This window comes from Erpetoichthys calabaricus, chromosome 2, assembly GCF_900747795.2.
Source record: "Erpetoichthys calabaricus chromosome 2, fErpCal1.3, whole genome shotgun sequence".
Classification (NCBI taxonomy): Eukaryota; Metazoa; Chordata; class Cladistia; order Polypteriformes; family Polypteridae; genus Erpetoichthys; species Erpetoichthys calabaricus.
In genome coordinates, this window is record NC_041395.2 from 287700113 (window position 1) to 287712987 (window position 12875).

The 12875-nt window shown below is 39.0% G+C and overlaps 1 protein-coding gene across 4 annotated transcripts in view; it reads right to left on the bottom strand.

Annotated features, from left to right (window-relative positions):
- Positions 1-12875, bottom strand: part of LOC114647156 (Kv channel-interacting protein 2-like) — a 676813-nt gene that overhangs the window by 374912 nt on the left and 289026 nt on the right. The window contains exon 1 of one of the 4 annotated variants that reach the window (XM_028795711.2): positions 7362-8613. The exons of the other annotated variants lie outside the window; for them this stretch is intronic. Coding sequence (XP_028651544.1) covers positions 7362-7449 — 88 coding nt within the window. The 5' untranslated portion in view covers positions 7450-8613. Of the gene's footprint in view, positions 1-7361; positions 8614-12875 lie in introns of those variants that run through there. 4 annotated transcript variants of the gene reach the window in all.

The following is a 12875-nucleotide window of genomic DNA, read 5'->3' on the forward strand; positions in this document are numbered from 1 at the left end:
CCCTTAATCAGAATAGAATTCCAGTAATGTTTACCTCTGCAAAACAATTAGGGGTATTTTGAGAACTTTAACACCAGTCTCAGGGCTTTGTTATTTCATTATATTATTTTAAACAGATGAGTGAGAACTGAGGAGCAAATCATATTTTCTTAAGCCAGCAGACATGCCGCATGCATTTCAGAACAGGTCATCCATCTTAAGTTAAGCATGTTTGGGCCTGACCAGTACTTGGATGGGAGACCATCTAGGAAAAGCTTGGGTTACTGCTGAAAGAGGTGTTGTAGTCTGTAGATGGGATGGGACAAAGTGCTGTAAAAATGGTGCTGTCCTTTATTTGAGATGTAAAAATGATGTCCTGACAACTCTGTGCTTATTAAAGATCCCTGGACATCCTTTGAAAAGTGTAGTGTATCCTGATGACCTGGTTAAGTTGCCATCCATGGCCTAGCCATGCTGGTGCTAATCCTCCCTTGTCTCTAATTGTTTCTCTCTGTCTCTCTCTCACCCCTTCAACATACCATAGTTAATATGTAGTGAGTATACTCAAGCGAAATGGTTGCTGTCACATGCAGCACATTGGTGATGATTGAATTGGCTCCCTACTCTCTATGTAAAGCACTAAATAAATGTAAGGAATTGTTATTATTTTATTATTATTAATATTGAATCAGCCATTCCCTTCATTTCCAGTGTATCAACTGTAACAAGGTTCTTTCTCAAGCAGTGATTTAGGAAGATATTTTGTCTTGTGTGTACCTTCATGTCTTAATCGTATAAACCCATATTGATAACGTATTTTTGCAACATGTATAAAATATATGAGGTGTATTCAGTGCCAGTGCTAGGTTATTTTGTGCCCTAGGCCAAGCTTATTAGTGCACCAAACGAATGTTCAGTAGCTAACCTGTGCGGCTGGGTCTTCTATGATCTGCGCCCTCGGCGAATGCTTAATTCATCTTAATGGTGGTGTATTTATGAATGGAAGTAATAAGTTTATACTCCCAGCTAATATATTTCTTTTTCTTTAGACATTTTGAAGCCTTGCTGGGTTTCACTTGCTTTGGTGCCGACACATGTTATGTGAGATTTGGGTAAGGAAGGTAGAAATTTAAAGTTAAGACTGTCACATTTTCTAATCATGAGAGTGATGACGTATTGCATGATGATGGACACATGCAAGTAAGAACTTCACTGTACTCAGTACATATGACAATAACGACCCTATAAACCTATAATATGAATTGCAACCAAAATGAAAACAAGCAAACTAATGAAGAAAGTGCAATAGAATGATGAATCAATCGTATCATAATATTTTTGTATCTGCTAATCAATTTTAGAGTTACAGGTGCTAGGTTTTATCCTAGTAGGAAACATTCCTGGTCAGAGTGCCAGTGTATCTCAAGACCAAATCATGGGCGCACCTACCTTTGTCCAATTTGTAACAGTCAGTTCACCTAACCCAGCGTTTCTCAACCTTTAAGTATTTGCGACCTGACTTTTCGTAACAGTTTTAATCGTGCCCCCCTAAGGTTTTTTTGAAAGGAGCCCACTAATACCAATTTGTTCTTTTTTAATTAATGATATATCATAGATGCATATTTTATTATACCTACTTAACTTTTATCGACATTTATCTAACTCTATATTTATTTTTCTAGTATCAGAATGTAGTTTACGTTAATTTGTTTTGGTTTCAATAGATGTATTTTTCATATTTTCGATTCTTGTTTTCTTTTTTCACATCTTCGCACCCCCCTAGGGGGGCCCACCCCACAGATTGAGAACCACTGACCTAACCAATGGGTCTTTAGAGATGTGGAAGGAAAAGTGAAATACTTGGAGATATCCCACCAGTAACATGGAAAGATCACACAGAATTGACACAAAGAAATAACCGATTAAAACTCAGGACAATGGACCCATGATGCAGCAGCACTAACCACTTCACCACAGTGCTCTTCTAATTATGAAATCAATCGATATTTTAAATAGCATGTTTCACAATGCATATATAAAGATGCATGGTGCTCTCCATGGTGACTCAAATTTGTAATAAATCAATGAGAAATGTCCTCAACATTCAGTCCAACATTCAGACATAATTAAGATCAAAGAAATGAGTTGAAGGATCAGAAGAGCGGACAGATGGCACAACAGAGTCAGTATACGTATGGCAGAAACAGTTAATTAGAAAATAAAATGCAGGGATAGATGAACGAAAAGTAAAAGACAGAACAAGTGTTTTCTATTACAACTTGAATATGCTAACCAACAAAGTAATAAGAACTAAACAGCATGCAGAGACTAACAATTTCACAAAGGGATGAATTTCTTACTAAAGTCAAACAAATGTGGACAGATGTGTCATGCAGTGGTTGGCACTAGTGCCACACAGCTCCTGGGACCCGAGTTTAAATACCAGGCCTGGCACAGTTTCGGGTGTTCAGATGGGCTTATTTTCTTCCAACAGTTAGTACTGTTAACTCTGAACTGGCCTTGGAAAGAAAGTATTCTTTCACCTAACCTAAATGTTAAAATAGTATTTTTATAGGACACCCACTTATTAAGCAAGGACCAGTTTCAGCTGCACAAAGACTGGACTGGCCAAATGTTCCATTCCAGCTTTACAAAGAAAACTAGAGGAGTGGGAATTCTTATACATAGAACAGTCTCATTTGTAGTATTAGATGTAGTATCTGATCCTGGAGAGAGATATGTGATTGAACTGGCCTTGGGTGCGAGAATTTGAAAGTGTCAGGCACTGGGGTGACATCCCATCTACAGTATGTCTGGTTAATGCATTATGCCTTACGCAGTTTCCATGACACTATTTAGGACAAAGCAATTTACTGAAATCACTTGATGGATATTTCATACATTATGGAAAAACAATTTCATTACAAGTTCAGCTCAGGGCAGGAATGACATTAGATTTAGAAATGTATTTGAATGAGGGGAAATGCATTCCCAAACAAAGATGAATAATGTCATTTCCATGGGTATATTGACTCACTGGTATGGTGCTACAATTCCCGTTAATACAGCCTCCAAAGTCAGCCTCTTTTCAAATACTGTACCTATAAATCTTTTTTTTTTAATTTTGTATTCCCTAAAGTTACCAAGTAGATTTCAAACACATGCTCTGTTCAGCTTCTCCATGGTACCAAACAAAGACAACACTCAAGTTCACCATTTCAGCCAGAAGACAAAGGACTGATGTCAAGTCAACTATCATGAACCAGCACATCTGCGTCCACACATTTCTGGACCTGCATTGTCCATCAAGATCACAGAGAACAAAGCATACCCTGCCACTAAAGATTCCTCATTACTGATAGAACAGCACTTGAGGAAAGTTAAATCCAAACAAATTAGCTAAGTGTGGTAAAAGTAGCACTCTAGTTTTCCAATTCATAGTGCAATTCTTTGTTTCTTTTTTCTTCTTTATGAAATGTACATTAAAATACACAGAATGAGGCATTACGAATGTACAGGCCTCTTTAATGTAGATGATCCTTTTGATTCCACAACTTTTCAGGAACTCTTTAGTCTGCCACTCATGGGCAGTGCATGGTTCACACTTTTTATGGCCCTGCCCTGTTGTGCCACGCTGCCCGATTTTTGACAAACGACACAAGAATGGCTTGAGTGTCACCCTGCGATAGGCTGGTGCCATTTCCAGGGTTTGCTCCTGCCATGTACTCTACGATAGCTTAAACCCTGGTCTGGATTAAGTGGGTTAGAAAACGACATGACTAGAGTCTGTGTAAATATATGGTATACATCATGAGTTTTGTAAGTTGTCATACTCAAACGTTCTCCCCTTTAAACTAATGGGGGTGCTAAGGAGAGCACTGCTGTTCTATTGCATTACATTACATCCAGTTTCCACCGTCGTTGTGGAGTGTGTAACTTTATTGTTTGATACTGATAATACAAAATTGTTATAATAAAGAAAGAAAATCCACAATTTTAATGCCGAGTTTAGGCTAGCTACTCATTATTCACCAATTTTCTAAACCTGAATTGTGACAAACCTGAGCCGATCTCAACAGTATCAGCTGCAAGGCAAAAGCCCATCCTGGATGAGATGTCTGTTCATTACAGGGCACACTCCAACACACAGATACTCCATCATTCATGCCAGGCCAGTTTAGAAATGCAAATCAGTTTGATCTACAGGTCTTTGGGATACAGGTGGAAGCTAGAATACCCAGAAAAAAATCCACCTAAACTCGGAGCGAATGTGCCTTCTCCACAAGGACAGACACAGCACTAGAACTTGAACCCTGGTCTTGAAGTTGTGAGGCAGCAGAGTGTCAGCATTTACTTAATCAGCAATTTCTAATACTGCAACAGATGAATGGTGAAATGAGAACATTTCTTTTAGTTTTTAATAAAACTTCTGTGTTTTGTTGGTAAAAAATATATGTTGTAGATTAAGCATTTTTGCTTTTATGATATTAGGTTTAATTTTCCACTAACAGCAGTACATGTCCCTATACTCCTATAAGTTTATTTAGCTTTACGAGGTCAGAGAGTCCTGCTCTACCAGTATAGAAGTGGATAATAATTTAGCTGAAATGGTATCAGTTTAGCACAGTGGTTAGTATTGCCACTTTGTAGATTTGGCACCGTTGGTTTGAACTCTGCGCACAGACATTATTTACATGGAGACAGAATGTTCTCACCGGGTCTGTGTGGATTTTCCTCCCATGTCCTCAAAGACATGCAAGTTAGGTTACTTGGTGACTCCAAAGTGACCCAGTGCAAGGGTAGGGGTGTGCAAGAGTGAGCCCTGCGATGGGCTAATGGACCGTCTGGTACCAGCCTTGCTGACAGAAGGCTCCCCTCCTGCCCTGAAAATGGACAAGCAGGTTTTAAAATTTTAGGTTAAGTTTTAATGGAAGTCTTTGTACACTCTTAAAAGGTGCCAGAGTGGTTCTTCAGAGCGATGTCATAGTGACGGCCTATTGCAGCCTGGAGAGCAATCTCTAAGTGGCCCGGCTCGTGGTCCAGCCAGAAACGCACAGAAAAAACACATTTTGCGAGGCTTCAGAAATTCCTGCAGTAGTACAGACTATGAATGCAACACCCCATGAAGCTGAGCAACATTCAACCCACAATGCAGCGTGTTGCTGTGTGTCCACAAGTGGTGATAGTAGTCTATGATACTGTGACGACTTGTTGAAGGAGCCACTTCTCTTACTCTTTTACCATTGGCTCCCCTTTCACCCTGATCCTGTCACTCAGCTCTCTTTAGGGAGGTGCCCTGAGCCAAGACTCCACCCCCACAACCCATGCAGTAGGGAGACGTGTCACAATATCAACACACATGTGGAGATTTCAAACAAACCTGGGTTCACTCAGAGGGCCATATAGATGTTTGATTCACGTGCGTTAGTTACTGTTATCACTTGTTATGAGTTTGTGCGCTGATAAATATTAATGGCTCTTTTTTATTCTGTTCAATGCACTTTGTGATGAGCCCTGGTCATATGCATGCAGTGGTGCAACTGCAGTGAAGATCATGGGTTCACTTCCTGCATGGGGCGCAAAGCATTTTAAGTGGTGAGAAAAACTCCATGTAAATGTAAAGAATCATTATTATATGACCAAAATATTTATATTATTTCAAAAGGGAAACAAGTGTTATTGCTAATACTGTGCATTTTGAGATGTGCCTGGATCATATGTGAGCAAAATGTTTATTTTATTTTAAAAGGGAAACAAATGTTATTGCTGATACCGTGCACAATTTTTTTTATGCACTTTCAGATGTGCCTAGGTCAGTTATGACCAAAATGTTTATTTTTTTTATTTCCAAAGTGGAAAAAAAAAGTATGGCTACTACTGTACCTCAGATTCTGTTAAATTACTGCCTTTTATTGTTTTTTTATGCACTTTTTTGATGTGCCTGTGTCAGTTGTGACCAAATTGTAAAGGGAAACAATGAATAAACATCATTTGTTTTTCAATACATCCATTTGTGTTGATTTAAAATTTGTTATTACCTGCTGCTTACTGGCCATTGTAAATGTTTGACTCAGTTAAAATTTCTTGGTTTGAAAATCTGGCCCAACTGATTTTGTAATTGAATTGCCCTGCCATAGGGGAACCACTTGTGGTACCCAAAAGACCCAACCACGTGAAGGTTCCGGAACGACTCTTTATTTATTAAGATCTGTAACAAGCGGCATACAATAAGTAACCATGAAGAGATGATAACAGATTTGTGAAATTCCAGTGGCTCGTGATTTTAAAAGGACCCTCACTGCATACAATCACACAGACTAAGTTTAGGTTTTATTAATCTGCTAGTGTCCTCCTATAGGTGGCCTACCATACTTTAAATATTTCTTGTGTTTTTTGTTTCTACATATTAAGAAGTTTTACAAAGGACAAAGAGCCAACTTCATATGCAGAGAACCTTCTCAGGATGAAATGGTGCTCTGTCAAGCAATGTGGATCTACGAGGAACCACACAACCCAGTAAAGAACCATAAAGTGCCATTAAAGAAGCATTCGTTTTGAGAGTGTAGTTTACTGACCCAGTACATATCTGGCCATGGATATCAAAGGCATTGGTATACTCTACTTTGTACATTTTGTTACACAATGAAATGCATTTCAAACATTATCATTTCACATCAATATAAATATATTTAGTATTAAGTTATGTCCCTGTTAAGATTTGAAAAGTGGGGAAAATAACGTGACAACCATCTCAGAAGAGCTATCTTTATGGCAGAAAAAGCAAATAGTCACTATTAAATAATTAACAAGAAGGTAGAACATTGAATTAAACAAGTCTTTCAAACAAAAGTGAGAATGTTTGCAGCTACTTATTTAAAATGAAAGGTATGTGAATGGGAAATTTATAATCCACTTCGCCCACTGGCTTTCCAGTAGTGGCCATCACTAAAACATTTTAAAGTCCCATCTCATGAAAAAATAATATTTAAATAAACAACACACCAACTTGCTGGCTTTCAATATTTTTTCAATAATACGTTTTATTTATATAGCGCCTTTATGGACTATTTATATCATCAGCCTTTCCAATAAACACCAAAGTCACCTTAACATAACGTATAAAATTTCATTAATCATTATAGACACATAAAAATAAAATGGTTTTAAAGTCGTCGTGTATGTCAAGGCCAGTACAAAAGAAAATAAGGTTTTAATGCAACAAACAGCAAAGACAACCCATTAATCGCATGTAAAGCAGCTCGTTAAAGGCCCTCCACACTGTCAACTTGTTAACCTGGAACGTTGAACGTAACACTTAATAACTAATATAATCGAAATGAAACATCTTTTGCAAAGAGTTTAGCTGGAGACATTTTTCTTACCTTGGGAGAGAGTTCCTGTGACGAAGCGATAAAAGTAACGGGCTACTTTGGTCAGCTGTCGTTTACATCGTCTTTGGCACCGACTCATCTTGAAAGGTTTTTCTTATAAGGTTTCGACAAGCTCCCAACGAGTAAAAGTTTAAAAAAATAAGAAAGAAAGAAATGAAAAATCCAAAAAACGAAAAAAAAAGCTACAGATGGCAAAGACCGAGGCGCCCGGGATAAAAGAAAGCAGAGCTCCGGGCGTCCGGCTTGCGGATCTCAAGTTTCGAACTGAGCTCCGCAGACTGCGAGATTACTTTAGTGCCTCTTAAGCTGTAGCGTGTAGTGTGATAGGCGGGTAGGAGAAAGGGGGAAAAAACAGCCTCTTCCCTTGGATTAATATTTAAAGATTTATCTCTGACGTTCTCAAGGGAGACAGGTATAATGCATTTTACCCCTCCGACTGTTTAAAGTCAAGGGAATAGGTGATGGAAGTAACAGATGAGAGAGGATAAAATATACGCTGAAGGTGAAACAGGACAGTTTTTCTTCTCACTCGGAGACGAAAATTAAAAGTGCATTGTGGCTTCATCTACGGAACATCCCACAAGTTCGGACTTTCTTAAAAACCGTTGATTACCTGACAGCCTGCTAGGGGCGGGGCTCATGGATCTGTTCAGCCCCCTCGAGTTTCGTGAAGGGCTGGAAACGCAACGAGCCGAAAAGAAAAAGGGCAACGCGTCCCCAGAACCTCTCGAAATAATCTTAAACAAAGTGTCTGTCTTTCGTTCATTTGCCCTTCCTCCCCAGAGATCCGCAGTTTTAGGTCAGATCGCAGCTACTTCTCCCACCACTTGCCCCTGTTCCAGTCCTGCATTTTAAACAGTTTATCCTCAGTCGAAAAGGGTGAGAAAAAGTTGATCAGTGTTTTAATAAAAATCAATTTATCAAGGTCCCCCTAAACTGCAGTGGTTCCATCATTCTTAAAAATGGTTACTTCTTAAGTGTCTCCGCGTGGTCATTTTTCTCCTCGAAGTAGTTAAAACGAAAAACAAAAGCATCTCAGTCATATCGAGTCTTGCTTTGCAAACCCCTTGAAGAAAAGTATCGGGAGCCCGGCCGTCAGCCCCTTGCAGATCTGGTCAAGGTGAGCTGAATATCACTCTTCCCCCCTTACTCCCTCTCTTCATTCTGTTTAATCCCCCCGACCTCCCTCTATCTATCACTCACTCACTCACTCACTCGCTCTCTCGCCTGCTTTGCTGGATGCTGTGAATTAGAGGTGATTATGGTCACCTCGGCAACCACAGACTCCATGGGTTCCGCCCAGCCAATCAGAGGCAACCACCTTCCCCTTCCACTCTCACCCTCCCAATAAATAAATTAATAAATAAATTCAACACTTCATCCAGCACCGCCACGAACAACAAAAAAAGATAAAATATTCCTACACGTTGGGAAGCAGCTGATAATTTCTATCTGAAGAACAAGATGAAGGCAAGGACTCAAAGATGCTGAGCACAGGAAGCTTTATCGTTATCAAAAATGATGCTGGTCGGTGTGTTATTTATTTATTTCTTTTTTGGTCTTTATTTCTAAATTAATCAGAATGCCGCTCTTGAGGTTTGTATCTTTTAATCTGCTAGTGATTACTTATGGGATTTAGATTACAGAAATAAATGTCACTGGGTGTATACAACAAAAGACAGAAAGTGGGTTGAGAGCCCAAGCTGGGGTCCTTATATGAAATCACACTCAAAGAGAAGCTTTGTAAGTGTATGCCGGCAGTGTATATTTTCATTAATTAATTCAAGAAATTTAGCACCCTGGACTTGGTGGTGTGTGTGCTCTTCGCCAGGGTAGCACCATGCATCAATAGCAAATGTCTTCAAAACTTTCATGTGGAAGTCTCATGTAGATAACCATTAAAAGACAAAACTTAAAATTGTGTCTCACAAACCAGCACTTTTCATTTGTAATTATGTTGTTTTGGAGTGAATCAGAGTCAATTTGGATTCCAAAGTGGGATTCTTGATTTAGGATTGAAGGGGTAAAACCCAATGCTCTTCGCGTGGGTAGGGGATGTCGTCACTAGCGCAAGTCACTTAGCTGGTTTGTGCCAGGCAATGACCCTGCAAGAACAGATTGTTATAGTAACAGCTAAGAGTCACGCTGTGATAATCCACAGTATTGTAATGCCACATGCTGCTCATCCCAGTCACTGTCTGTGTGGTGTTGGCATGTTCTTTCCATGTCCATGTGTGTTTTTGTCCACATCCCTAGCAGAAGTGTGTTAGGTTGGACTACTCCATTTGCCTGGTCTGAGTGCTTCAGTGAGTGTGCACTCAGTCTGAGAGGCATATTGTTGCGGTTCCTTCCTCCCTCCCAATGCTGCTGGTTTAGATTCTTCTCAACCTTGACCCTAAATTAGATTAATCAGGTCATAAAATGGATGGAGACATGGAGATTTTTCCAATTGTCACCTCATGACTGCCAAAAAAATTAACTGTTCAGATATGATGAACAATGAAGCATTTCTGAAATAAGCTTTTAATTTGTCTTTTCTAAACACATGCAATTAAAATCAAAAACAAATCCTGCTTTTCTCTAGTTGCTTTTTTGCCTTCTTTCATAGTTAATTATTATTGGTTTATCTAATACAGTACCACAGAGAATTGAACTTTAATAAGAAGTGATAAAATACATCATTAAAATTTCAAAACATTACGAAACAGCTTGGCATCAAATGTGTTGTGTGGAGATGTCAGAATTAACCTTGGGGCCATTAACTTCCATTATAGATGAATTAGCTTTGGACTACGGCACACCTTCAAAACCCTAAACAATGTTTTGTTGCTTTTTGGTCATAGATGATTTTTAAGGCAGATAAATAATTTAGTCAACTTGAAATTTTTCCAGTTTGTCCTTGATTGAGATGATTGTGGAAAACGTGGGAGCAGTACACACCACTGTACAACCATGAGGCAAAGATGGAGAACTTTGAAAACTTTTAATTTCTTGGCATTTATATAAGTGACGTCCCACAACATTATTTACTTGATAAAGATACTTCCTGAGAAGCTTTAAAAATGGCATTTCAGTCAGAATCCTTGGTAGTTTTTATGGGGGCACTACTGAGGGCATTCTTACCAATGCCCTCACACTCTGGTTTGAAAACTGCTCTGCACTCAACCACAAAGCCCTACATCCTGTGGTCAGAACTGCCAATACCATTTCAGGAATAGTTCTCCATCTCTGGATGCCAATTTCTTTACCAGGGGTCATCAGGATGGCTCATGGTATTTTAAAGGACATCACCCACCCTCAAAACATTCTGTTCATAGTCCAATGATCAGACAGATGCTATAGGAGCGGGAAAGCACGGACTACAAAACTACAGAACAGTTTTTTATCCACAGGCAAATTAGACTTGTGAATGAGTGATTGTGGTCTATTACCTCTTCTTCTCACAATGAGAATTTTTTCTGCCACATGGGTCCATCTAGTAATTTACCTAATCTATTCACCTTTTGAATTATGATATGTGCATTACAGACATATTTACATTTCAGTCTCACTGTCTGACTTGCATGTTTATGTAACACTCATAGTATTTGCACTATATATGCTTACATTGAACTGCTGTATTCATTGTGGAATTTTTTCCCTTATCTATTGCCTATTAGAACAATAATTACACTGTCTTGTGTTTAATTTGCATATAATGTTGGCAGGAAAAGCATGCAGAGTAAGATTTTGATTGTACAATGTGACTGAGTACTGTGTGTATGACAATAAATTCTCATCCCATCTTTGAATCAAGATTATAATCATCAGAAGGAGTCCTAAGGCTCCAAGGTCACTTTTCACAGGTGCCAATGAAGGAGTTCACTTTTGGGGGTGGTCTTCAAACTCACTGGCACAGTTGTTAGTGTGTCCGCTTCACGTTTCCCTCTACCTGTGTTCAGATATTGGTCTTTACTGCATTTGTGTCTGCTTGTGTTTCTTCTAACATGCTAGCATGTCTCACTTTAAAGATATGCCTGTTTGGTCCACTGGTGACTCTAAATTCAACCAGTAAAAGTGAATAGGGCTCAATGGATAAGTGTGCTCTAAACTTACAGCTCATCTGGGGTTGGGTTCCTTCCTGTCATCTGAAGCTGCTCTGTCTCCCCATAAGTATGTATTGGCTTAAGCTGCTTCACAACAACAAAATCACACAAGAAAATGGAAGCTTAATATTATGAGGTGATAAATGTCAGCTGTGATTCTGAATCAGTTCTACAATGAAATATGACTAGCATCCCATCCAGCCTTGCTCTTGATGCTGCTGAAGTAGGCTCAATCTCCCCTATACAGAATGAGCAGTTTCAGACAATGGACTGAATATGACAGGCCTTTTTAGATGGTAGTTAGTGAGCACACTAAACAGAAGCCCAAAATGAACCATCTCCTTTAGGAACTCCATGGACAGGATAGTCAGGGATGCACTGTATAAGAAGGCCTAAAGCTGGGTAGGAAAGGTGAGAAAAATTTTGAATACAAATAGAATAGATCAAAGCTGAGTTTGAAGTGGGGCAAGTAGGCAACCCACCTGCACTCTGTGCTGTAGTAGGCCCAGTCCAGTGGTTAGACTGAATGCCAACCATGTGACCTGAGCTGCATAAATGGTTTTGAAAATGTAAAGGGATAAAGCAGTGTTATATAAAGACAAAATCATGTCCTGTATGTTGAACCCAGATTTGAATCTCCATGCACCTTAATTGAAGTAACACAACAAAAGTTGATCCATAAAATAAAGCTAAATTAACTGCATTCTGTTTCTTGACTAAAGACCAGCATGCCTAGCTCCCAGTGTAATGTAAGACAGTGTACAGAATGAAAATCAAGCGTGTCTTGTATCTTAACCCAAGATAGACATCTGCTTAAATTAAGAAAAGCATTGTTTCTTGTCTGCCGCTAAAAGATCTCTACATGCATATACCTGAAGAAGCAGAATGTTAGACAATGTAACATAATATGACATTCACAAAGCTGCTTAATCCAATTTAGACTCACATATGCAACATCAGGCACAAGACAGAAACCAACCCAGGACAGGAAACCAGTTATCTAACAGGAACAACCACGGCTAGATTAAGACTCCACAGACCCCTAGGTATCAAAACTCACAAGGCCCCCCCTTACCTTTACGTCATTACCCCATTAGGCACATGCATTCACTGACACTCTCCACTCTAGGAAATCATTCAGGTGACCTATTAGCCAATTCTTAAATAAATGCATGGTTGCAAGATAAACATTCCAATTTTGTGATATTGTTAAACTTTCCGAACTGCAGATTTGATTTGAAAAGTTTTGCGGACATAATAATATTACTATTGTACGTATACTTCATTAATTCTCAAAAATTATGTTTTGGTAACTTCATCAAGTTGGTTGGATGATGTGATTTCTCTCCACCTTCATTTGAAACTGGATGTGTAAGTTCCTTAATTAGCCCTCACTTGTGGAATGGGGCGTGGCTAAACA